Source organism: Tenrec ecaudatus, chromosome 17 (genome assembly GCF_050624435.1).
Source record: "Tenrec ecaudatus isolate mTenEca1 chromosome 17, mTenEca1.hap1, whole genome shotgun sequence".
In the NCBI taxonomy this organism is placed as follows: Eukaryota; Metazoa; Chordata; class Mammalia; order Afrosoricida; family Tenrecidae; genus Tenrec; species Tenrec ecaudatus.
The window spans coordinates 65,272,194-65,299,956 of record NC_134546.1 but is presented as its reverse complement, the minus strand read 5'-3'; the positions used below and the strand labels follow the sequence as shown (position 1 = coordinate 65,299,956).

At 46.2% G+C, this 27,763-nt stretch overlaps 1 protein-coding gene and 1 non-coding gene across 3 annotated transcripts; both read right to left on the bottom strand.

Moving 5' to 3' along the window:
• Positions 1-25,241, bottom strand: SPG21 (SPG21 abhydrolase domain containing, maspardin). Of its 2 annotated transcripts, XM_075535504.1 has the most exons (9): positions 25,057-25,239; positions 20,098-20,184; positions 14,635-14,796; positions 9,811-9,891; positions 8,549-8,694; positions 3,534-3,642; positions 2,725-2,832; positions 1,933-2,073; positions 1-630 (listed from the first exon to the last, which is right to left on the bottom strand). In XM_075535504.1, exons 2-9 carry the CDS (start codon positions 20,158-20,160, stop codon positions 514-516), a joined length of 927 nt encoding a protein of 308 aa, XP_075391619.1. In that variant the 5' UTR covers positions 20,161-20,184; positions 25,057-25,239; the 3' UTR covers positions 1-513. The 2 variants fall into 2 exon arrangements, with proteins under 2 accessions (XP_075391619.1, XP_075391620.1); XM_075535505.1 differs by lacking the exon at positions 14,635-14,796 and having other exon boundaries at positions 25,057-25,241.
• Positions 25,242-27,041: 1,800 nt separating this feature from the next.
• On the bottom strand, positions 27,042-27,229 carry LOC142431277 (U2 spliceosomal RNA). Its single transcript, XR_012780806.1, has one exon. It is a non-coding gene; the product is annotated as a U2 spliceosomal RNA (small nuclear RNA).
• Between the last annotated feature and the right edge of the window lie 534 nt (positions 27,230-27,763).

Below are 27,763 nucleotides of genomic sequence, written 5' to 3'. Positions count from 1 at the left end.
TGAAATTGAATTTTTATTTTAAAAAATGACTGTGATGGCCTGGACAAACAACAGCTGAAACCCAAAGCCATTTACTTAACTGGAGAGGAAAAATAGTTGATTTTCAGGAGAGCAGACAGTGGGGTAGACAGCATGAGAACACATAGTCTAGACGTGCAGCCTCCACAGCAGAAAACATACAGAAAAAGAAAGCCCCCCAGGAAAGCTCAGAAGGCAGAAGCTGACATTCACTGGAGAACACAGTGGTAACGAGTCTTGGTAGCAAAAATGTCACAATCCGTCCAGTGGGAGTAGTTCAAAGGTACATTCAAAGGCTAAAAAACACTGAAGAGGGAGCCACTGCGCTGGCTTAGAAGAACTACCTCCCTTCACAAAAATGACAACCGCCCCGGCGTCCACACTGCGGTGATGGCTGGCGAACCTGACAGACAGAGGTGGGCTGGGGTGTGGCCATCACTGCTGCTCCACTTGAGGACACGCTGCACTGGCGCCATTCCAGCAGGGCAGCTGCACCTATTGCTCCTCCTGACTGGCGCTCAGGTTGCCCTTCTGCACCTCAAGTTCTTCGGCACTGACCATGGACGGGTCAATGGCCGCGTATTTGGTTCCATGGAACTGGAGCAAATGTATCTACAAAAAGCAGAGCCATGCTTTTAAGTGGCTGTATACGCGCTGAGCACAAGGTCGACTGAATGGCAGACAAGAAAGCCCACCTTGGTACATGAATGCTTTGACTTCTAAAACTACAGAGCAAGCGGTTCTCAACCTGTGGGTCGCAACCCCTTTGGTGCTCAAACGATCCTTTCACAGGGGTCACCCAATTCATAACAGGAGAAAATTACAACTAGGAAGGAGCATTGGGAAGGTTCAGAACCACCGCTATAGAGTAATATATATTAATTACAGAACAGGGAGAAAACACGAAAGTCAAAGAATTCTTAAAAAAATCACAATTTGAGATTGTTGCTCCTCACCCCTCTCCAGGTTCCTACAACCCCCTTCACTGCTGGCTGCGGTGGGGTGGCTCTGCCTGGGGGCAAGCCCAGTGGACAGAGTGAACTGCGTGCCGTAGGGCTTTCCAGGTGGCCATCTTTCTTCCAACACACCCCTGGGGTAGCTGTCAGCAGTTCAGCATCTCTATCACCCAGGACACCTACTTTCCCCAAACCCCAAAATGGACACATGCCCCCTTTACCACTGTGCTAAGTCGGGCTCCCTTCTAGCTCCTGCCACCCTGACTAGACCCTCTGGGCACCACGTTTTTCTGTTAAGATCCTTTCTGTAAGATACATTTCCAGTGCACCAAAGGGCATGACTATTTCTAAGGGTTCGTGACAATTCTTGAAGCATGCCAAAGCAAACACGTCTCACTGCTATTTCCAATACTGACTTGGGTAGATGACGGGGAGGCATGGTTTGAGGTGTTTGTGGTTTTTTTTTAATACATTAATATTAGGTCAAGGAGCAGCTTCATGGCACTCAAACCAGCCCCACCTGAGTTAGGTCTCCACCTTTGATTAACGTCATTGTGTCCAGGGGCAAGGCCATTTTTTTACCAAATGGCCACCTCAATGTGTGGCTGTGGGCCCACTGTTCCTAGAGACAGGATGGTAACCACAGAGCCACCATGTGTGAATCACACATGTAAACTACTTTCTCATGTTAATACCTCCGTCCCAGAGAATTAGTGTTTCCTTAATCTACCCTAAAGAGCCTTGGGACATAGTGGGTTACCCATTAGTAAGGTCAGCAGTTCAAACCCACCAGGTGCTCTTCAGCAGAAAGATGAGGCTGCCTGCTCTCATTCAAGATTTACAGCTCCAGAGATTCGGTATTGTCTCCAAGTGGGTGTGGTGGTATTCTACCATCATTTTATTTTTTCAAGTGTGTTCTGTTTCAAGTTGTCCTTTCTGCTGTGGAGCTTGGACTTACCTGTACATAAAGGTTCACCTCTGCACTTCGGCACAGGTAGGGGAAATTTCCTCCCGTTTTAAGGTGAGCTCTCCGTGCATTGGGATAGAGTTTGTACATTTCTTCTTTAGCTTCGGTTGAAAGTGCACTCTGGTCAAACACCTTTGAAAGGAACACAGGGTGAGTCTATGGCCATACACCCTGATCTCATCTGATATCAGAGGCTAAGCAGTGTCGGGTCTGGTTAGTACTTGGATGGGGGACACAGGCTGAAACAGCCAGGTCTGCTCGCGTGAGTCTTCTTCTCCCGCATGCTGCTCATGGGCAGCATTGCTAGCAGCATCATGAGCTTCGGGACATTGCCAGTGTCCATGCAGTTAGGGGTCACACAGAGACAAGTGTTTTCACAAAGCTATCAGAAATTCTCAACAACAAAATAAGATTTTAAAAGAAAAGGAAAATGCTACACTTAAAAAGCATTCTTTGGGGGCTAATGAGTAGACTGGGATTCTCCAGTCTCTGCCTCCAGGTGGCACCTACAGCTGGCTGCCCAGATGTGCACTAGCTAGAGGGAAGTATTCTGCCTTAAGTACTCCAGGGTGGGGAAGGATCACCACTTTGTTTACATTTATTTTATTTCCTGCCCAGAAAATCTAGGCTCCCCCATAAATGAGACAGCAGGAGGGAATGGGGGAAAACTAAGATAAGCCATTGGAAGAGGCATATTGAAAATGATAAAATCATCACAAGGACAACATTGACACACACGTTTTAAAAGGCACAGGATCTATTTTAATGAAAAGAGAGACTTACATCCATAATGGTTACAGGGATATCCCGAATTTTATGAGGTTCCACGTAAGAATTCTGACAATTCAGGGTCAATCTTGAAGCCAGTTCACTCTGACCCAAACTTTCCAGCTACAGAAAGAAACACAGGTGAAGTTTTAAAACTCACTTTGTTTTTTCATGTTTTATCTTAAGTCCACAGACACTAGCTGTACTTCTAGAAGGGGATGCGACCTGTGTGGTGGGGTCTCAGAGGCCAGATATGGGGACACAGTGAGCGACCATGACCTGACTTCCTCAGGAGGTAGCATTTTCCCCATTCAGGGCTCCTGGGTAAGGTTCCACAAACGGATCCTTAACTTCATAGCCCTCAACCTGGATTGCCGGTTTCCACCAGGAGCCTGTGGAGAGCAAGCCAATTCCTGCAGCTCAAAGGTAAAAGACAAGCATCCAAAAGATCTGAGTGCTGGGAGGTACCTCACAAACCACCTAGCCCAGTTGTTCTTTAACACTGGCCTACAGGTCTGGATCACAGACCCGCCTGGGCCTAGGGGTGAGGGGTGGAGGGAAATAGACTTGCAGAGCCCCTGCCCAGGAGTGCTAGTTCCGACAGTCTGGACGTTGAAGCCATCGAAGCTGCACTTGTACAAGCTCCCTCACACAATTCTGATGGACAGCTGGTTGGGGAAGCACTGCGGTAGCCAGGTCCTGGTGTCTGATGTATTACGGCCTTCCAAACACTTCTAATGTACACCAAGTGAATAGTCACTCAGGAACCAAGCTCAAGGGCATACTGTCCACATGAGGGGTCCACCCCGGGCCATGATCCTTACCCTGTCCACCATGAAGTCAATGGCATCAGCCATCATAGGGTCTACTGGGCCCGATGAAAAGTTTCCGAGGACTATTTTTTTCAGCATGAATGCTGGCATCAGCCAAAAGCTGTAAAACAAAGATAGGTCGTTCACCTCTGGAGGCCAGTACAGGTGTAACGCTGAAGCCTCGCTTTAGCTAGGTTCTTGGGGTCTCGGAATGAGAAGACCACGTCTCTTCTTTGAAAGAGCCTCATGACTGATTTATTTTAAAATGTAATTCAATTGCCTTAACTGCCAGAAATCTCGCTCTGGAGATGGAGCAGGGTTGTGTCTGACTGTCGCTGCAGGCAGGGCCACTTGGGACCGAGGCACGCTGGAGGCTGACCACCAACATCGAGTTTTTAGGCCATTTTTTTGAATTCCTAAAGGAGAACTTTGATGTCATATGATCACACTGTTACTTGAGAATTTGTAATAATTCTTACCAGTATTTCAAAACACCTTTACCAAGACAGACTGTCTGATGATTCCAAGATTTTCCATTTGAAATTTGCCTTATTCCCAGTGGGGAATCGGTTTCCTCAGGAAAACTGAGCACTTAGGAGACAGCCCTTCCTCTGCCAGGCCCCTTTTCTACGTGAGGTCTTGAGACACGCATGCAGTGGATGCCGGTGTAACTCTCCTTTCCCTGGCCCCCCTCTTTGATGTGCTGCTGCTGCTGGGAAGGAGCGCAGAGAACACACACCAGCTCCCCAGGGACTCCACTGCATGCGTCGACCTGGGCACCCACTCCCAGCCTCCTCAGTTGCCGTTTTGAATTGTTGTTGCCTCCCCCCCCCCCAAGACAAATCTGAAATTACATCACCATTTGTTTAATGTAATATTTCAAGAGACTTCACAATAATAAAATGAGAGTTTATCTCCTGAAGTTTGCTAGTATCAGATTCAATGGAGCAAAAACAAAGGCCATTTGATCTACATGGATATCTCCTTCTATAGATAACTGATATTTTTCTATTCTTTTCAAATGCTGTGAACAATTTATCTGAATCTCCACTGAGCCAATTCCTACTCGTGGAGAGGAGCCTATTGGACCCAGCAGAGCTGCCTGCCAGGGTTCCACGGCTGTGATTTTATTTCCAGAGTGGCTGCCACACCCTTCTTCCCGGGGTGGCTTGTGGACGTACATCAACACCCGTGCAGCCAAGCTCTGAACTAGTGAGGAGGGTTCTGAGCAGTGTGCCCTTTCAAAGAATTCGCTATCTGGGATCCAATTGACAACAGCAACTTGAAAGAACAAATGAGAAACTCAAGAGGCAGTGAACTTACAGGGAAGAACAATTTGGAAAAGGAGATGAAAATGGTTGTACAACTTGAAGAGCATCATCAACATCACTGACTATTGCACATGCAGAATCCGCTGAATTGGCACACAGCCTACTGTGTATATTCTCCACAATAACAAAGATCATTTTTTTAAGCTGTAGCATGCTTTTTGACATGTATTCTTAGTGGAGAAAAGTCTTGTTGGAAATTACACCTCTTTGGTAAGGGCTAGTTCATGACCTCTCAGGTAACTTTTTAAGTACATACGCATGTGTTCTCTCTCTCTCTCTCTCTCTCTCTCTCTCTCTCTCTCTCTCTCTCTCTCTCTCCCTCTCTCCCTCTCTCCCTCTCTCTCCCTCTCTCCGTCTCTCTCTCCGTCTCTCTCTCTCTCTCTCTCTCTCCCTCTCTCTCCCTCTCTCTCCCTCTCTCTCCCTCTCTCTCCCTCTCTCTCCCTCTCTCTCCCTCTCTCTCCCTCTCTCTCCCTCTCTCTCCCTCTCTCTCCCTCTCTCTCCCTCTCTCTCCCTCTCTCTCCCTCTCTCTCCCTCTCTCTCCCTCTCTCCCTCTCTCCCTCTCTCCCTCTCTCTCCTCTCTCTCTCTCTCTCTCTCTCTCTCTCTCTCTCTCTCTCTCTCTCTCTCTCTCTCTCTCTCTCTCTCTCTCTCTCTCTCTCTCTCTCTCGTCTACTAAAGGCCATGCTGCCTAAGTCAGATTCTGGGAGGGAAAGACCATGGCTTTGCCTGAAGCTCTGTCTTCAGTGTGTGACACACAGAAAGCACTCAGGAGATTGGACAGGGAGTTGCTGATACACAGAGGGGAGGGGGCAGGCTGAATATTCTGACTATCAAAACATCAACAAAACTATCACCAGAAAGATCAATTCGCTCATTTGGACTGAATGCATTTGTAGCTGATGTAACATCAGGAAGCACTCTAAGATAGCAGTGCGCTGTCTAAAGTGTCCTGTGGAGACCAGGAAAGCAATGCTCACTATAACGCGGTTTAAAAATCAAACCAATCCCCACAATATACTTACTCAGTGGACTTTATTTGTTAAATTTATTTTATGAACAAATCTGTTATTTAATTTTTAAAGATCATTTTATTGGGGGCTCTTACAGCTCTTATAACAATCTATATATCAATTGTATAAAGCATATTTGTACATATGTTGTCATCATTATTTTCTAAACATTTACTTTCTATCAGCTCCTCATTTTACCCTCCTTCTCCCCTGCCCCTCTGTGACCCCTTGATAAATTATAAATTATTATTGTTTTCTTATCTTACACTGACCACTGTCTCCCTTCCTCCTCGGTTTCATCCCCTCCCCTCTCCCCACCTTCCTCCTACCCTCCTGGTATCACTACTTCCGTTTCTGTTCTGTTCCTGGTGGGGGTTGGGGGGTGCTATCTGACCTGGATTCCGTGTGTTGTGTTGTACATGCTCCAGCCTAGCCTACGGTGAAAGGCAGGACTGGGGTCATGATCATGGGGGGGAAAGAAAGCCTCACAGAACCAGAGGAATATTGTGTTTCATCAGTGCTATACTGCACCCTGGTTGACTCCTCCCTTCCTTGCGACCCTTCTGTGAAGGGACGTCCCAATTGTCTACAGATGGGTTTGGGATCTCTGCTCTAACGCCCCTCGTTCTCAACAATATGTTTTTTTGTTTGTTTGTTTGTGGTCTTCTGATGCCTGTTACCTGATCTCATCAACACCTCGTGATCAAACAGGCTGGTGTGCTTCTTCCATGTGGGCCTGCTGCTTCTCTGCTAGATGGCTGCTTGTTTAACTTCAAACCTTTAAGACCCCAGACACTACAGCTTTTGATAGCCGAGCACCATCAGCTTTCATCAGCACATTTGCTTATGCTCCCATTTGTCTTCCGTGATCGTGCTGGGAGAATGAGCATCACGGAATGCCAGGCTGTTTGAACAAAGTGTTCTTGCACTGAGGGAGGGCTTGATCAGAGGCCCAAAGTCCATCCACTCCCTCAGTGTACTGCCATATAAATATATGTGCATAGGCTAATACCTCTATTTTTATGAATTAATATATTTATATAAGTGCACACCTATATTTATACCTCTACCCATAGCTCTGCTTCCTAGACCTTTCCTCTGTTTCCTTTTATCTTTCTCCTGCCCCACTATCACGCTGGCCCTTCTTCTGCCTCTTAGTGATTCTTCTCAGCTAGATTGCTGTTGCTCCAGCACCTCCAGGATCTCTACGTCCTCCTCATTGGTGATTTTAATTCCCTAGTTGTTCCCATCTATGGTGTTGCTTGCTCACCACTCCCTTCCCCCACCTCTTCCTCCCCCTAAGTCCCTCCAGAACCTTCGGTCCCATTGCTTTCTCCTCGGGCTTTCTTCCCATGTGTATCTTATATAGGTAGGGAAAACCAACAATAACGTAGACAATACACAAAGAAAATAAAAATTAAATAAAAGGAGAAAAATTAATAAAGAGAAAAGGTATATATGTAAAAGAATAACAATTTTTTAAAAGAATAATAACAACTAGCAAAAACTGTGAAAAATCACAGATAGTTCCAGGGCTGTCTGCTGACCTTTATGGTTGTCTCCCCACTGGCCCGGGGGTTCCGACTGGGCTTTTTTCAGCCTGGCTATCAGTGAAGTAAATGCACATTAAACCATCTTTAAGGTATCACTAGCTACCTATGCAACTAATGGAAGCAATAAGCTCTAAGGTGGGAATCTGAGGAAACAGGGAGCTCACTGACTGCACCACAAAGCATTCCATTTGAAGAGCAGGCGGATGAGGTGCTGGAAGGGCAACACTGCTGAACACGCCAGGCTTCCCATTTGGGGAGTCTCTCACAGAAATCACCCAGGAACAGAAGAAAACACTCATTTGTACGAAGACGCTTACGGTAGAGCAGGGTGAAAAAAATGAGAAAAACCAAATGGCTCTTGTAATTGTGAGTCAACAATAACTGTGAGTGGAGCAAACGGAACACAATCTCAGTGATTTGTGCACTGAAGAGAGCTGCACAAATCTCTTGTGTATTGAGCAAGACTGAAAAATAATTTAGAGTAATAGAAATCGTGTAATTGAAAGTATCACACACACCCACACTAAGGAGACTGCTCCCACTGTGAAAGCCAGCGCTGCTCCAGAGGGCAGAAACAGCCTCTCTCCTCCCTGCTGTGAGCACTCATTGCGTCCATTAGACACCAGCTCCTTCACTACACCAGCACAGCAGAAGGAAGCAGCGCCTGGCCCGGCACCTTCCCATGATGGACCACAGGGTGCCCTGGCTGACTATTGAAAGTCGACCACCAGGGCTGTCTTCCTAGCTGGTCTTTGTCTGGAAGCTCTGCTGAAACCTAGGCAGCACCACGGCAACATGCAGATGAATGCTGGCCACACGTGCGGGATCCTGGCTGGAACTCAAACCTGGGTCTCCCACATGGAAGTCAAAAACTCTGCCACTGAGGTGCCCTGCTCCCCTCCTCTCCCCCCTCAATGCCAACTCAGTGACTAGGGCAGGGCAGAACTGGCCCTATGAGTTTCGAAGACTGCGATTCTTTATGGGAGTAGAAATCCCTGTCTTTCCCTTGCCGAGTGCCTGGTGGTTTCTAACTGATGACCTTGCAGCCCAACAAGTAACTACTTCAAAAGTCGACATTTTCCAAATTTAACTGAAAAATATACTCAATATTTTAGCCGGTGGTTTTCTTCCTTACCTGTTTGCAGTCCACGTCTGGTTAAAGATGGAGGTGTCACTGAAGGCATTGCAGAGGATGAGCGAGTGCACTCTGGGAGACTTGTGAGTGTGCTCCGCAAACTTCTGGGCCAAAAAGCCTCCCAAGGAAGCCCCAAAAATATGAACCTGATCATAAACAAACAGCGAGACCTGAAACTTTGATCTATCTGGAATGTTGGCATTAAAAAATGTTTAAAAATTGTCATCAACCACAAAACAGACATCGTCAATAGTCAACAGACTGAAACATCCACAGGAACTGAGGCCTCTCAGTTAGCCGCCGAGTGCTCAGCCGCTGGGAAACTAGGGCTCCTTCCACAGCAGTGAGAAATGCGTAAGTCCTTTATCTGAAAGCATGCAGCAGTCTATCCAAATCACAGAAGTAAAGCACAAAACAAAAGAAACAACTTACTTAAGAAAAATATCACCCAGCAATTTTAAAAGAAAAAATTATTTAAGAAAAATATGACCCTAATTATGCTCCAACATACACACTCAAGAGAAATGAAAACATGTTCACACAAACAGCTGCACATGGATTTTCACGGCAGCATTATTAATAACCAAAAAGTAGAAACAAAGGTTACTCAAGAGTAAACAAACAAAATGTGCTATTGCCATGCCAAAGAAAAAGCAGCCAAACTCGCTGCCATTTGTGTTGGTTCTACTCTGAGAGTGGAGCCATTCCTTACAATCTTCCCCACAGAATGACTGGTGGCTGGGAAAGGCTCAATTTCCATCCGGTTGCCCACTGTGTAACGACTCAGCCACCAGGGCTCCGTGAAGTCCTGATAAAGGCTACCACAGAGCTGAACCTTGAACACATTACAGTAAATAGGGCAAGTGGGTCACAGAGGCCCACGTGATTTAAGATAAATTGGATGTATGATTAGACTTAGAGGAAATGTCAAGAACAGGAAAATCTATAGAAACAAAAGTGGAGACCCGTGGCTGACTAGTGGACATGGGACAAAAGGGAATGACAGACAGCTAGTGGATACCGGTTTCTTTCTGAGATGACAAAGATGTCCTGTGAACATACCAAAAATCCACTGACGTGTATGCTTTAAAAAGGGTATATTGCAAATGAATTATATTTCAATAAAGCTGTGATGGAAAAAGGAAGCATTAGGCTTTACAATGTAAGTGCTGCATTAATATAACAGCAAACATCTAGTAAATTAATTAGTAAACTATTCGTAAATGCCGTAAACAATGAATAAAAAGTTTCAGGGTACTCACTTTATCTAATTGTAGATGGTCCAAAAGTTTTCTGAATCCATCACAGAATTCAAGATGGTCCCAATAAACTGGGTACTGTAGCTGGAATAATAACCACAATCTGTTGGCTCTTTTGAAAACAGTACAGATGCGATGCAACTCACACATAGCTGAAGAACTTAGGACTCGTGTAGCAGCATTTCTCATTTGTTCAAGCTCTGCCCATTTTCAAAATATATGAAAATAAGCCCTCACCTTCTCCTAAATGTCACCACTCATTTTACATAACAGACCAATTAAAACAAAACAAAAAGCCAAGTAAGCATGCTGTGGTGATACTATATGAAAGGCAACTTCAACTCAGCTCCATTGTCTTTCCAAACAGCTGAGACAGTTAGAGGTGCAAGCTAAAGCAAAATTCAAGTACTCCCTTCAGCCCAATTTCTAAACTATGCTCAGGCGAACTGGGAGAAGTGCTTCAAGGAGACCTCCTTATCTGTTCAGTAGTAGCGTCCCTTTAGGAAGTACGGTTGGTCCACATCTTTTAACTGATGCTGTCATTCTGTCTGATTTTTACACCTTTATTGGTGACAGAAACAAAACATGGTACCTGGCCGAAGCAACCTACCAACCTGGGCGATGATAAGAAAAATACCGACCAGTATCCATCTCTGAGAGATGCAGGCTTATCAACAAAGACCCCACCTTCAATATAAAACAGGCTTATTCTACGCATTTCGATCCATTTTGTCTTGACAGATTGCTAGAATAAATATCACCATGAAAATGCAGAGCTAATTTTGGGATTTGGTGCAATATGGTGCCGTGCTAGTGAAATTTCTTAATATGGTTCTTCTATCTATGTTTGTGTAATCCAGCCATTGGGTGCACCAGTTGGTTAGGTTCAGTTTTCATTCCCCTGGCTATAAGGATGAGCCATCTCCTCGGAAACAGGGTGAATCCCAGGACCACATTCAAGGGTGGAACAAGACATTCAAGATCTTTGAGTGGTGGAATTCAAGACCAGACGCACAAGGAGCTATGGCAAGGAGCCAGCTATGCAGGGCAGTACTGTGCCTGTGAGGCAGAGCAGTGGGTGGGCTTCGTGGCTCACAGAAGCAGAGGTCACGAAACCATGTAGCTGAGAGGCTGAGGACCAGAGAGAGAACTGATTTCTGGCTGAGGAGAGGTGTTGCTGTGGACAATGACTGTATCTTTACTGTTTACTGCTCCTGGCTTTTGGTAACTTGTTAACTACCCTAATAAGCTGGTGAGTTCTCTGTGGCTACTGTAACAAATGAGCAAACCCAGCGGAAAAGCAGAGTGGGAAGAAAATGGAAGGTGTCAGAATACATCAAGAAGGATGGAGGGGCAAGCATTTCTGACCTCTGCCTCATGCTAACAGGGAAGCCACAAGAGATAGATACGGTGCCACCCAGGCCCTGTACTGTGAGTACTTCAATATTATGATTGCATTTTTTCAATCTTTCTGGGAAAGGATGAGGAAATTTGAGAATATGAGTCAGATGGCAACCTAAAAGGGCTGATATTTTTATGGAGTCTTTAATTTTAAAATACTTGTGCTTGATATAGGTATAAGACTGCATAGAACTTAACACACACACACACACAGGCACACAGAGCTGAAGCACTCTGCACTGATGGATTAGTCCAGAGTTAGTCTCCTGGGTTGTTATATTGTACCTGAGAAAGTTGGTATCGTAAGGCAGAAACCTATCAGAGAGGGAAAACGCAAATATTTTGTACTGAGAGACGAGAAGCAGTAAGTCTGTACTCAGTCAATGGCGGAAAACTGACAAGACCCAGATAAACAAGGCAAGCCCTTCAATGCTTAAGTATTGACTCTCACAGGTTTCACTGTACTACAAAGCCAAAATAATAATAGTAATAGTATTGCTGCCAAGTCCATTCAGACTCAGAGCAACCCTATAGGACAAAGGCTCTCAATCTTTTTTTTTTTAATCACTTTATTGGGGGCTCGTACAACTCTGATCACAATCCATACATACATCTGGTGTGTAAGCACCTTTGTACATTCATTGCCATCATCATTCTCAAAACATTTGCTTTCTACTTGAGCCCCTGGTATCAGCTCATTTTCCCCTCCCTCCCTGCCCCCAGACCTCATGAACCCTTGATAGTTTATAATTATTATTTTGTCAGTCCGACATTTCCCTTCACCCACTTTTCTGTTGTCCATCCCCCAGGGAGGGGGTTACATGTAGATTCTTGTGATCGGTTCCCCCTTTCTACCCCACCTTCCCTACAGTCTCCCAGTATCACCACTGGTCCTGAGGGGTTCATCTGTCTTGAATTCCCTGTGTTTCCAGTTCCTATCTGTACCAGTGTACATCCTCTGGTCTAGTCAGATTTGTAAGGTAGAACTGGGATCGTGATAGTGGGGGGGGGGGGAGCATTAAAGAGCTAGAGGAAAGTTGTATGTTTCATCATTGCTACACTACGCCCTGGCTGGCTCGTCTCCTCCTCACGACCCTTCTGTAAGGAGATGTCCAGTTGCCTATAGATTGGCTTTGGTTCGCCGCTCTGTACTCCCTCTCACTCTCAATGATATGATGTTTTGTTCTTTGATGCCTGCTATCTGATCCCTTCGACACCTCGTGATCACTCCATGTGGGCTTTGTTGCTTCTCAGCTAGATGGCCACTTGTTTATCTTCAAGCCAACAAAGCTGTCAATATTATGGGACCAGACTGCCACATCTTTCTCCTGTGGAGTGCTGGTCGGTTCAAACTGCCAACCTTTCCATTAACAATCTAATTCTTTAACCACTGTGCCACCAGGGCTCCTTCACTGAAATGCTTAAACCACTATCAAACTAAAATAAACAAACGATCCACTGCCATCGAGTCGATGCCAACTCATAGCAATTCTACAGGGCAGCACAGAACTGCCACCTGTGGTTTTCCAAGATTGCAACTCTTTCCAAGACAGGAGTAGAAAATCCCACCTTTCTCCTAAGGAAGTGTGAGGATCTACAGACCTTGAAGATTGCAGACCAACTTGTAAGCACTATGCCATAGGGCTCCCTAAACCACTGTAATTCAGCAAAGTACTAAGCACAGGGAAAATGGAAAGGGTATACCAGGGGGTTCTCTGTATTTCGTCCTTATAGCTGCATGTAAATCTATAATGATCTCAATAAAAATTTTCATGAAAAAAACTCATTCATTTTAACTTATATATTAACAATTATCTAAATAACTCATAGCATTTTTATGAGGTTAATTCTTCTCATCAATTGTTAAGGACAAAGCCATTTTCAAGGCACCGTTGGCCTTTCCTTGATTCACGATCAAGCTAATAAAATTGGACACACCTACCACAAGGAGCTTAATGGCAAAGAAAAAACAGCCAGCTAATAAATCCTCGTGACCTGCTGGCTTGAGGGATAAACACGCCAGCAGTCGATCCATTGCTTTCAAGTGTGGAAGGCAGATGCTGGGGGGCTGCTCGGGCTCCCTGATCCCAGTGGCCACCAGAAAGGGCGCTGTCAAGGCTCACGGGCTACAGAGGGCTAGAACAGGGCAGGGACTAGCCTGCTCTCCTGGGGGACCTTGCTGTCCTGGAAGAGGACGTCTGAAAAGCTAGCACAAGGAAGGAAGATGCTGCTGACTCAAGTACATCCCAGGAGGAATGGATAACGATGCTGGAGACATTTGCCGAGAAGAAAAGACCCAAGGGGAAGGCAGCAGGTGTTGGGAGAACTGGGTTCTCATACACGGAAAGGGCTATCAGGGGAGAGAGGACCTGGGTTTGTGGTGGTGGCTCTAGGTGGTAGCAAAGGCAGCAGAATTGCTGGTCACCTTCCGAAAGCCCAGAGATCTGACCCACATGCCTTGTCCTTTAGATAGGAAGTAAAATGCCTAGTAGCATAATTCCCATCCGGAATGCCATCCACATTTTAACATCCTGCAGTCCAGGGAAAAAAGCACTCTAAAGAGTTTGCTCTCTTTCCTCCCTTGGCAGTTGGGAGACCAACCTTGATTGTTTATGCAGGCCAGGCACGCCAGTCACAAACAACCGTGCCCTTCCACCCATGTCGTTTTCCTAGAGGAGACTCAAGGATGATCAGTGGAAAGCTGGATTTAGACAAAACTCAGCTATAAAATAAATCATTAGAAGCAAAAACCTTCTTTACCAAATGCTAAGGATATGCTAATTAACAAACCTCGTCTCAAGGATGCTAGATTTACAGTAAAGGTAGCTTTCATGTGAGTCTGAAGCTCCTCCACTGTCTGTTGTGCTGTGATCAGCTCCCCCAGAAGCAGGGGTGCCATCATGGGAGAGTGGAAATACACCTCAGTCTGAGACAACGTTCAGCTCTTCTCACCACCACGGGGGGGCCCTTGGCCTCACTAAACTGACCTGGATCCTGACTTCCTAGTCTCTGGAGGGCCGCCCCTCCAAAGTTATGAAGGGAAATACAGGCAGTAATGCAGAGAAGCTGGACACAGAGTCGGCCAGTCAAGGTTTGCCCTTTTGTGTGTCTGTTTCTATGAACCACCCTCCTTCACAAGGTTCATTCAGAATGGACCGAACAGAACCAGTGTCACTGAACAATGGTGCGGAAACTGCTGAATGGGAATTTCAACTGCTGTGTCAACCTTCACTGAAACAAAACAAAAACCTAATCAAATGCATATTTAAGAGGTTTTGTTTCGTATTTCAAAATAGGAAACGATATCTCACCTCAATAAAGGCCATAGTTGCTCAGGTACAGAAGAGCTTCTCCACATAACACACCCACAGCAACCCCACCACATACTATGGAGCTGCATCTTAATGTGGGGCCTGGCATACTTACAGCGATCACCCGGTAACCCCAGCCAGTCAAAGCCAGGATCTGCCGGAAAAACACATCTGCCGTTCCACTCACGGGGGGCAGGAAGATGAGAGGACACCTGATACTTCTGGGGCCTGCATCATAGAGTGACCATATCTTACTGTCATCATCGTCTACGATAATCTGGAGGGAAATTATAGAGAAAAAATGAAAACCTCACACATTTAGTTATTATACTATTAATTTACATTATAATCTCATGGACATTTTCATATTGCTATCTTCTTTGTTACAAGGTACCCTGGGTATTGAGGGCTTGAACACAGGTACTCAATTAGCATGTCTCTAAATGCTTTTGTTCTCCCTTTCTTTCCTTAATGCTCACCTATCATGAACTGCTTCATGGCCTCTACGAAGCTCCAAACATGGTTAAAGAGCTCACCGGCGAACCAAAAGGCCAGCGGTTTGTACAAATATGCTTGAGACAACTGATGCATGGAATGTTATACGCGCTGTAAGAGCCCCCAATAACATGACTTAAAAAAACAAAACAAAAAAGGTCAGTGGTTTGATTCACCGGTAGCTCTGGGGGAGAAAGACATGGCAGTCTGCTTCCTTATGGATTTGCTGCCTTGGAAAACTGATAGGCCAGTTCTCCTCTATTTTATAGAATCACTATTCCAAAGAGTTGCCTTTTCTAAGGGTTTCTAACTCTCCTTTCCATCCATAATAATGAAATGAAGTCTATTTTGACTGCCATCAAACAGTAAACTTCATATATGGCATCTTATTTTTTCTGTATACTTTTGGCTCTGTGTGTGTGTGTGTGTGTGTGTGTGTGTGTGTGTGTGTGTGTGTGTATACTGTAACCTACAATCATTCTCTACTGGGGCCCACAGCAAGGGCCAGAATCAGCACAGTCTCGTGGCTATCAAGTCGATGCCGACTCAAAGTGACCCTATAGGACAGTCTAGAACGGCCCCTGTGGGTTTCTGAGACTGTAACTACGGGAGTAGAAAGTCCCATCTTTCTCCTGAGGAGCGGCTGGTGGTTTCAAACTGCTGACCTTGCAGTTAGCAGACCAATGCATAACCATTATGCCAACTGTGTAGCAAAGGATAAACCATGACGGTGAGGGCAGCAAGGCTCGAGGCAAGCTCAGACGGTGCAAGCTCAGAGAAGCTTCTGGAACTTGATCTTGACCAAGGCTCTCAGAGGGAGTCTTCTGCTACAGAGGAGGAAGGAGGTAGGTATAGGTGTAACTGTGCCAGGAGGGTGCCTCCGACCATTCCGGGGAGGAAGTGGGGATTGGGGGTCGGGGAGGGTAGACACAGGGAGAAACTGGTGTTGGGGGAAAGGTGCGGGTAAGGTCCTCAGAACTGTTCTGATTTAGTGGTTCTTTCCAAAAGGAGGAAAAGATGAACAGAGTCTGGGCCCGATACTAAATGTTCAATAAGTGCTAGCTATTAGCAGTATTCACTACATGATGATATCATGGTTGTTTTCTTTGGCTGCCTTTTGGTAGTATTTGAGAAAGTACATTAACCACCTAAACATTTGCCAATGCAAATCAATATTTATCTGATTTTTATGTTTACAAAAGCCAAGGTCTCCAGGTTCTTTTCTTCTGAGAGACCCCAGCTGGCAGTTCTATAAACTCTTCAGGTCAATGGCATCGTTGGGAATAGGCAAATGGGCCAGGGCCAGGGCCAAGGCCAAGTCCAGAGAAGACTAGCAATCCCCTGCCAGAGCAGCCATGGTGACAACATCATCTCACACTCAGGTTCTTGTGTGTTTGTATGTGTGTGTGTGTTGCTACCCACACTTTCATTTTCCCAGGTTTCTCTCTGCTCTGATGGTAGGCTCTGGGTGGTTTTAATACCTTTTATTCTTGCAATTACTTTTACAATATGATCCGAGATGTGATAGATCCTTGAAATGTTCTAGGAAATGTTTTCGACATCCCAATTTGGGAGAAAAGTAACAAAAGTGGTATGCTCTAAATAGACTAAACCACAACTAAGCCCTCAAACTCAGTGTCATCTAATAGATTCCAACGTCTAGCAAACCTGTCAGGCAGGGCAGTCCACTGCCCCAGTTGGTTTCGGAGACTCACTCTTTACGGGAGTGGAAAGCCTCATCTTTCTGCCAGTGGCTGGTGGTTGTGAACTGCTGACCTTGTGGTTAGCAGCCCAAGGGTTAACCACTCTGCCATCACAGCCTTAACTAATGTTTTTCCTCTTCAAGGTTCTCAGCCCCACAGATGGCTCTTTTGTCAACACTTCCTTAGAAGACACAGGTTGTTTATCTGTTTGACATTTTAGAATCTAGTACCACAAATCTCATGTACTTTGGACATGTTATCATGTTCTTGGAGAAGGATTTCATGCTTGCTGAATCAAGGGGGGAGTGAAAAAGAGGAGCCCCTTCGATGAGATGAACTGACACAGTGGCTGCAACAATGGGAGCACGTTGCAGGATGGGGTAGCAGTTTGCTCTGTTGTACTGGGGTCGCCATGTGTTAGAACTGATTCCATGGCAACTAACCACCACCACAGATTTTCAAACAAACTTATTATGACTGACAATACACTCATCAATTGCTTCCTAAGAATCTTGAGACAGCTTGTTTTATCTGGGGTCCTGTGATTCACTTGCTGAGGGAGTGAGTCCAGGAGGAGGCATTCACACGAGTTTCTAACGGAAATGGAAGAGGGCAGAACATATATTCTCAAATTTATTGGGCCTACTGCCCCCTTTACAGGAAAAAAAAAAGAATTTATTCAGCAACTCCCAAACAATTAAAAACGTTTGTAGTATAAGCAATAATCCAGGATGAAGGGTAGTGTGTGCTTTTACAACCCCACTAGATTGATCCAGTGGCCTCAGGGGGTGGAATCATAGCAGAGTCAGTGGTCAAGAAAAAAGGGCCTTTGGTAAACAGGCCCAGTGGGGCTTGCTTTGACACCAGGTTAAAAGTGTTGAATCCACGCTCTATGGGGCCTTGGATTTTTTTATATATGAAAAGTAGAGTCCGGCCATCTAGCTCAGAAGCAACAAAGTCCACATGGAAGAACACACCAGCTTGTGTGATCGAGGGGTCCCAAAGGGATCAGTTACCAGGCATCAAAGAACAAAAAATCATATCATTGACTGCACACCTCCATGATAGGATCGCTGAAGACAAATGGGTGCATAAGCAAATGTGGTGAAGAAAGCTGATGGTGCCTGGCTATCAAAAGAGATAGTGTCTGGGGTCTTAAAGGCTTGAAGGTGAACAAGCGGCCATCTAGCTCAGAAGCAAATAAGCCCACATGGAAGAAGCACACCGGCCAGTGCGAACACGAGGTGCCAAGGGACCAGGTATAAGGCATCATGCAAAAAAAAAAAAAAGATATAAGTGTGTGTATGTATGTGTATATATGTGTATATGTGTATATGTATATATGTATATATGTATATATATACCATATTAAATGAAGGGGGAAGTGCAGAGTGGAGACCCAAGGCCCAAGTGTCGGCCAATGGAGATCCCCTCATAGAGGGGTTTAGGAGAGGAGATGGGTTAATTAGGGTGTGAGGTAGTACCGATGAAGAACACAGCTTTCCCCCAGATCCTGGATGCTTCCTCCCCCCAACTACCATGATCCGAATTCTACCTTGCAGGCCTGGATAGGACAGAGGCTGTACACTGGTACATATGAGGGCTGGTACAGGGAATCCAGGGTGGATGATACCTTCAGGACCAAGGGTGTGAGGGATGATGCTGGGAGAGTGGAGGGTGAGTGGGTTGGAAAGGGGGAACTGATTACAAGGATCCACATGTGACCTCTTCCCTGGGAGAGGGACAGCAGAGAAGGGGCGAAGGGAGACTCCGGATAGGGAAAGATTTGACAAAATAACGATGTATAAATTACCAAGGGCACATGAGGGAGGGGGGAAAGGGGAGGGAGGGGGAAAAAAAGAGGACCTGATGCAAGGGGCTTAAGTGGAGAGCAAATGCCTTGAGAATGATTGGGGCAGGGAATGTATGGATGTGCTTTATACAATTGATGTATGTATATGTATGGATGGTGATAAGAGTTGTATGAGTCCCTAATAAAATGTAAAAAAAGAAAAGAGGAGAAAAAATGATTAGGGCAAAGACTGTACAGATGTGCTTTATACAATTGATGTATGTATATTATGAACTGTGATAAGAATTGTATGAGCCCCAATAAATTGTTTTTAAAAAAAAAGAAAAGTAGAGTCTAGAAAATAATAATCTATAATTTATCGAGGGTTTGGGAGGGAGGGGAGGAGGAAGGGAAAAAAAAGAGGAGCTGATACCAAGGGCTCAGGCAGAAAGAAAATGTTTTGAGAATGATGATGGCAATAAATGTATATAGGTGCTTGACACAATGAATGTATGTATGGATTGTGATAAGCGTTGGACAAGCCCCCAATAAAATTATTTTTAAAATTAAATAAATAATACTAAGTGTAAAAAAAAATAAAGATAAAATTTTAAAAAAATTAGGCTCCACAAGAGCATTTGCACTGACAAGTAGTCCAAGTAGTTAATAGTGTTTCAAATAGCACTGAGAGGCAGGCAGAAAAAACAATCAATTAAATCCATTAATTCATCATTACACATGCCCGCCATTTTTCCTGTGACAGGATCTTACCACTACAAACCTTGCTAAACTATTCTGAGAATTCAGTGAGATGCCAGGTGTTTGGGGTTGCTCTCTGGACTTGTCAAGACGGAAACTAATTTTGTTATTAATGCCAACTTTGGTGTTATTTCCACAGCTAGTCTATCCTGACAAAATGATCATAGCAGAGGCAGAGAGGATCTTAAAATCATGTTGTTGTTGGGTGTGCTGGCGTAGTCACCCTGTGCACAACAGAGCAAAGCACTGCCGGTCCTATGCCGTCCTAACAACGGTAATGTTGAGCTAGTGTTGTAACCACTGCCTCAATCCGTCTGGTGGAGAGTCTTTCTTTTTTGGGGGTGATTATTAAGATCAGAATATTTCTGTAGGCATAGGCGAGCTCACCAAACAGCCTCTGTGTAGTGCAACCGATAACATTTGGGAGTAAATGGGGGCTTGGAGTCAATAGTCAATTCCAAGGGTTTGGGGACAGCCCAGGCAAATACAGCTTCTGGAAGATGACTGTGGCAGGGTGAGCACATGGAGGCTCTACAAACGTCACCACTGCCAACCTTGAATCTATGCATTGTGACAGAAGGTGGCTGTACTCACCACCTAATTGCGGTTGCTGCCAACCTCCCGCTAACCCACGCAGGGCAGCACATATACAAGCCAGCAGGGACTCGTCACACCAGTGGCGAAGCTTTACTGGAGAGGGCAGAGGTGCGCTGCCCACTCTGCCCCAAAGGTCTGGTCCTGAGCAACGACTTCACTCAAATGCTACTAAAGTCGAACACAGCAACCACACACAAAAAACAAGAGCTGCCATGAAACCCAACGGACGTACCTTTTTGAGGGGAACTGTACTTCTGAACCAGTTATAATCAGGAGAGACTTTAATCTCTCCCATGATTAGCTGAAGTGGAAGTTAACCCTGAAATAAAACAAAAGAGGTTTCATGTCAGTAGCTCCTGAGTACAAAGTGCCGCATCCGGTCAACGATACCCGGAAGGGCAGTGAGCAACATGGAGGAAATGGTTTTGCCTTATCAGTATACACTTAACACTGCAGAGAACCACTGGGTGGGATCCAGGCACCTCGGGGCTGGCAGGGCTGCCATCGGGCTGTCCATTCAGAGGCCCTACCTGGGGTTTCTGAGACTAACTCCGAGCAGACGACCTCCTACTTCTCTGCTGAGTAGTCAGTGGGTGTGAACCACAGACTCCTTGAAAACCCTTATTCCGTTCTCTGTAGTTCTTCCATGGAGCCCTGTTGGCACTGTTGGGTGAACATTGATTAACTGAAAGGTCCATGGTTCAAATCCCACCTGCTGCTCCTTGGGAGAAAGAGGAGGCTGTCTGCTCCTATAAAGATTTACCGCCTCAGAAACTACAGAGACGCTGTGAGTTAGAATCAACTTGGTGACCGTGGGTTAGTTCCTCTAGCAGAGTAAAATGGCTTAGAAAATGTGACTTACCGGAGACCAAGTGGCTTTGGCAGAGCTAGGACCAGGCACACACAGCCTTTCCCTGACACCCCACCACCACCCCATCCTGCCCTACATGATTCAGAAGAGATCGGGTACAATCAGGGTGGGATGGCTGTAGACTTCCCAACGTGATTCAGAACTGTAGCACCCTCACCTGTCTTTTGAGATTATTTTAAAAACTCATTTTAATAAATTAGCTCCCCTCTGGGGTAATTATGGGAAATAGTCCCTCTAGGGAAAGGTCTTGACATAAACTTGCTTCCTTGTTAACCTCCCGGTGCTTTGCAATCCTTGCTCTCCCGGAATAACCTCACAAGTAGTTCTCAATGCACAAAGAAGCAAAACCGGCAGTTCACACTGATGAAGTGGAAGTTACACAAGATCCTTGGAGAGACCTCTGACAAGATACCAGACTAGACTGCGGGCACTACACCTAATAACGAAAGGGCCCCTTGGCCCGGAGGGAAACGTTTGGTCTTTGTGGTGCCATTAGTGACCTCTGGAGCTTCAATGACATAGCTCTGGGACCTTGGATAAACCACTGATTCTCTTGGGGCTAGTATAACCTGCTCACTGCTCCCCAAAGCCTGTAACAGCACCTGGGATACAGCAAGCATGATTTATTGATTAAGCGACTATGCCCTGGGGAGATTGCAGGAAGCAGTCCTAGTGTCCCTTCTAAGCCAGGTAATGGTATGAGCTTTGCCTGGGTTGGACATCTTCAGTTTAAAGGTTGCCCATCTTTGCCCATCTGCGCTCTGTTGGAAGAGGAATCTGAACATTTTGGGTATGGAAGGAGTCAAATACAGTTGACTCTTGAACAACTCAAGGGTTAGGGGACACCAACCGCTGGAGCACTCAAAAATCTGAGTATAATTTATCGTCGACCCTAGAACAATATTGGCTTGAACTAAGAGGGACAACTTACACTGGACTTTCCCCTTGCTAGGAGCCCTGGTGGGATAGCGTGTACACGTTTCGCTGCTACCTGCAAGGTCAACAGTTGGAAACCACTAGCTGCTCCTGTAAAGAGTTACTGTCTCGGAAACCCCCAGGGCAGCTGCTATGAGTTGGAATCGACTGGATGGCGGTGAGTTTGGTTTTTTGGTTCCCCTGCTGCTATGGCAGTGAGCTCCTGTTTGGAGTAGCTGAGTAAGAGCTGTTCATGTGGAGCTGATTAGCATCACACGGCTTTTTAGGCGGATACTCACAAGACTGAGCTCACCCCAACAGCAGCAGGGGTGAAAATCTGGGCCCACACTAATCAAACTTGTGTTGTTTGAGGTTGGGCTGTACTTGCTTTGCACTGGCCCCGGGGCAGGTCTGGATAACTTCTGTGTTGTCTTGGAGGCAGTTCTCTGGACTGGCAATGAGTAAACGATTACAAACCCAAAGGAATTCTTCCTTCTCCTCCCTCTGGGAACACAGGGTCCTAAGCAGCCTCTCTATGACCTCTGACCACTAAACAGAACCGCAGGGAGACAGTGAGCCTAGACATTCCAATACTATATTTGCTTTACAAGCAGGACATTGTAATGATGGTCTCTTCTTTGAAGTTTAAGGTGATACTTTGGAAGAGCTTCTTAAAATCATAAGTTGCTTTGAAGTCCCACAAAAATCATCAGCCAGCTCCACCCTGAAAATCACTGTACTCAAACATGGTGATTATTCAGACAGAAATAAGGAAAGAAAATTCTCTGCATGCCCATTTCACCTGAACAAATATTAAACATGTTCAAAACTCCAAGCCACCTGAACCTTAGTCTCTAAGCTGGTAACAGCCCTTATTGAAAAACAACTAGAGCAGATTGTTTAATTCTGGACTACTTTTTACCTGGACAGACTTAAAATAGTAGGCATTTTACACGTATTTATTATTAGATAGAGTTATTCTATAGGGGGTAATGTGAAAAACATTTTTTTGCAAAGAAAATTTACTTTAAAAATTTACAAAACATCTTGGCTAATTAAAGGCAGAAAGTTTGCTTCTAACTTCTCCACATTCAGGATAAAAAAATCACACACAATTTTAGAACCCATTGCAATTTATGCACCAAACAACTATACAAGCATGCATGCACACATCACACACAGGCGCACACCTCCCCAGAGCAGTCAGTAGAGCGCCGTTCCTTACCACACCACTCCTCAGGCCTATTCCAAACAATCTCGGCAGTGGACCACTTTATAACCAGCCCCGCAGGATGGAGTGATCCAAGCCAACTGTGACTGAATTGTTGGAGAGACAAGTGATATGAACACTTGTGCTGGTCTGGCAGTACTTGAAAGGTGAAATAGATACCACATGTTACATCTGACCAACTGCCATTTCCAAGGAAAAATTAAAAAGACAAGAAGCTCACTGGTGAAAAGGGAAAACAGCTGTGTAGGGTATGAAAAAGGAAGTCTGTTCTCTCAGCTCTCTTCCATCCACTAAGTCTTAGTTTCTCAAACTGGCTGACCATGTGGGCATGTGAAAAAACTGCATCCCCCCTGGCGATGCCGACACATTGGGTCGCACCGACCTTTCGGTTAGCAGCACAATGCTTGGACCACTGTGCTACTGAAGCCCAAACCCACTGCCACGGAGTCCATGCTAACTCACAGTGACCCTCCAGGGCAGGGTAGGTAGGACTGTCCCTGTAGGTGTCTGAGACTGTCACTCTTTACGGAAGTAGAAAAGCCGCATCTTTCTCTGGCATTATGCGGTAGGGTCCTTAACCCTTTCCCAAATCACAACAAGTGCCTCTGTGTCTGGCAAAGACGGGACGGCTAACTGAGATTGTGAGTAAACTGACCAGGAGCAAACCAGAACTTGCAGCCTGAGCTCACATTGAGTTGATCTCTCACAATTCAATTCTTCACTGAAAGCAACAGCATGTGGTCCTGGTGGTGAGAACAGACCAAAGAGAGGAGGTTGTCTGAGGAGGGGCTGCCTAGGAGACTCTTGTGGGCCTGACAATAAAACTGCCCTACATGAGGGTGCACAAAGGATTACATGTACTTGTCCCCCAGGGTTTCAACAGAACTTTCGAGTTTCCAAGCAAGAAAACTGCCTACACACATGTTTAAGAAGTCACATAACTAGCTTATGTAGTCAGAGGCTTCCAATCTTTTCTCTCAATCCAAAGTTGATCTACATATGGGCAGCCTGTGGTTATTAATATCAACAATACAAAAAAAAGGACCCAGGAGTCTCTAGGTGGTGCAGTTGGCTTTTTCATGCAACTAAACAGCTACTGTGTTTAACATCGACTTTGTAAGGATGCAAAGAACCGGGCAGTATTCAGTTTTGTAAAATGGGGTGTTAGGAGTTGGAATGAACTTGATGGCAAGTAACAAGGACATGGTATGATATGTGAATTATATGCCAATACCACTGTTGAAACAGCAATATTTAATAACTCCAGCACAAAGTTAACTTTTTGAAAGATCATTTCCAAAATTGAACCCATTCAAATTCACATCTACTGTTACAGGGCACAGTAGAACCGGCCCCAGAGGGTTTGGCCAGTGCTTCCACCCTGTGCTCCTTTAAATTTCTTCAGGTAAGGTTTTTCCTTCTTTTCTTCTGGAACCTACTCCAGTATTTTCTAAACCTCCTGGAGGAAAAAGCTGCCAAGGCATTATCTCTGCTGAGACATCTCGCCTTGCACTCTGACTTGGTATAAAAGCTTTTGGAGATTTGGACAGTTATTAAGTTACTCCAGCTTCTCTGGAATGTTTGAGGCAGCAGGAGCGGGGCTACCCCTTGTGGGTGAAGAACTGCTCGCTCCCCAGAACAACGGGTGGGCTCGCCTTGCTACTCTCCCACCTGCCCCATTCACAAGCTTCACCACCTGACCCCCAGAGGCAATGACAAAGACAACTGTCACCCGCAGGCTGAGGTCAAATCTAAAAAACAAAACAAAACGGCCACAGCTCCGTTTTTTACAAGTTCACTCAGAGAAAGAAACAAGTTCCTGGCTGAGGCAGTCAGTGCCAGCATGAGTTTACGGGAATATGCCGGGGCACCCCGCTCCCCGCCCCTACCCCCCAGGCGACCCCAACACCCCCTCCAGCCGGCCCCGTGGGGACAGCCACACAAAGGCGGGGCACAAGGCACACCGCCCCGCACGGGCTCGGCCACGGGGGCGCGCGTGCGTACGGACACACACACACACACACACACGCACGGACACACGCGCGCGCGCGCGGTCACGTGCACCGTCACACGGAGCAGCCCGCTGGGGCCACACTCACAAAGAGCGCCGCAAGCGCGGCGCACACCCCACACCCCCACACGTCCCCCGCCTCCCACAGCCTCCCAGCCCTCACCTGCCGCGGCCGCACACGACCCTTCCCGCGGCAGCCGGCCAGGGCGCGGCGGGGCTGGAAGCCGGCGTCCGGCGCCGAAGCGGGAGCGCTCGCGAGACCGCTCGCGAGACCGCAGCGCGGGCCGCGGCGGGGGCGCGCTGGAGGGCGGGGGCGCGCGGCCGAGCCAGCCGGGGTCGCCGCGCTCCCGACTCGCCACCCGTCCGCGCAGCGGGCGCGAGCCTCGCGATTCCGGGTTTGGCGGAGGGGCGGGGCCACGTCGCGAGGAAGAGGCGGGGCTCCGGCGGTCTCCATGGAGACGGGGCGGATTGGTGCCCCGGGTCAGAGACGCCTGGAAGCTGTTTGGATCTGGCAAGCGACTGGGACTCCCCGGGCACCGCCGGCCGGGTCTGGGGGCAGGCGAGGTCTGAGGGGCCTCGGGTCATCAGGGGGAACTGTGGGGAGGAAGAAGAGGGTGTCTACCCCCGGAACCTGCTTCTGCTTTCATTTCGCTTGCACCATTTCTCCCTGCGGTGTAGAGCTTTGAGGACACCCTCTTGTCGATACCATACTCCTGCTGAAGTTGTGGGGGGTTTCCAGAACATAATCCCATGATGCCTCCCGCTCCATGACTTTCCTCTTGAGGGCATAGAGGATATTAATGGGTTTGTGATCATCTCTCCAGTAAGGTGTTAGAAACATTTGCAGGCTCACATTGAAATACTGCTTAGGGTTGAGAAATATGGAGATCTCCCTGTTGGAATTCCTGTAGACATCCTAGAATAAGATCCTGTTGAAAGTGCCTAACATGCTGTAGGGAAACCCTGGCCAGGGTTAACCATGTTTGGATTTTGCGCTTCCTCTGTTCAGCGTTGAGGGAAGTCAGGGAGACTGCCAGTAAATTGTATCCTCAGTCATGACCTCTGTCCTCCCTGGCCAGCTCTCAGCCCAGAACCTGGACAAATCCCAAATGCATTTCCCAAGAGCCTGGTCATACAGTCAACTTGGTTTTCTCCAAATCACCTTTTTTAGAACTGAAAGTCAGTCACAAGAAGCAATTTTTTATCATAAGCACCATATTGGTGTGTAGGGCATGCATATTTTCAACATTTGGAGGCATTTTATAGAAATCCTGGATAGTTGAACGAATGGAATAACACACAAAGCACAGATTACACTTGTGTTCCATCCTATACTGGGCTGGTGTTCTAATCTAGAGCAAAGGGACAGGGTTTCAGCCAATGTCTCCCAAACCCATTGTCTTCAAGCTGTTTCTGACTCACGGTGACCCTATAGAGCAGAGGAAAACTACCCTGTGGTAGTTACATACAGTAATCTGTTGTCAGTTTGAGGTTGGGTGGAGTTTCGCCTGTCAATCAGGTCGCAGCTTGATGACCTCATGTGGAGGCGCTAGCTAAGGCGATAACTAGCTTGCTGGAGGCCTACACGCTCACTCCCTGTGAGACATTTCCGCTGACAAGACACATGGAGCTAGCTAGAGCCCTGGAGCTGGAGGAGCTACATGGAGACCCCTGCCAGCGCTGAGATGCTTCCACCACCACTGGATCCACAAGACTTTCCACCCACTGACCTGTGATCTTCCTGCATTCGGCATCATTGCATGTGTTTTGTGAGTCTGCAGAAGAATTTATAGATTGGTATCGGACATATGGGCTAATATCGGATTTAGGGACTTAATCTGGACTGGGCTGTTTTCTCAATACTCAATTGCTCTTGTATTTAAAGCTTTCTTACACAGAGATGAGTGAGAATGAATGCTTCTCTTGCTTGTCAACCCGGACTAACACATGCCCCATAAGTTTCCAAGTCAGTTTTGCAGGAGGGTGCAGCATCTGTTGCCTGTAGAGCCTCTGATGGGTTTGAATCTGAGTGCTTTAACCACTGTGCCATACTGAGTGAATGAATGCGCACTTGAGTGTATTAATGAACCTATCTCCACGAATATTCTTTAAACCGTATTCTTCTTTTTTTTTTTTTATACTCCCCAAAGGGAGTGCACCGTTCCTGGAAGTACTGCAATACCAGGTCGATGCGTGGAGTAGACGGAGCAAGCTCCTATTCCATCTCCTAATTCCAAAAATCCATTTAATATATTGTCCTCGGATAGACATATCAGATATTAAACTGATAAGAACAGATACTACACTTGATCTTAGCCAAAAGGCCGAGAAGCGATTAAACCGTATTCTTTAGACTTTATCCCTACTTCTCACTTTAGTAACAGCTCAAACGGCATTGCCTATACATGCTAGGAGTCCTTGTTCTGTTAGTTTGGTGGTAATAATTTTGAAATGGACTGTTATGTCACTCTAAGCTATGGTTGGTTACAAATCTACTTTTAGTACAGTGTAGAAAATAAAACCAAAAATAATGGAAGGTTTGATTGTTGCCCTTTGCAAAAGGACCCAGGGGCATGTTTAGATCCTCAGTTGTTCCATAACACATGACAAGCATGTTGTCCACTTTATAATCTGAACAAGGAACATTTCATATCTGTGAACTCCGGCTGCCAGGCAGTTGCACAACTGTAGGCAGCAAACTTTTGAGATAGGGTGCACCTCGGTGCAGGCTGACATTGTGGACGTAGTTGTGGGGGTTTGCAGCTGTTGTAGTTGGGGTCTACAAGATGGTTCCCACGACACCAATCCCTGTGTTAGAATCTCACTGAAAAACTGGAATGTTCACAAGATAGGCTGTGAATACCGAGCAA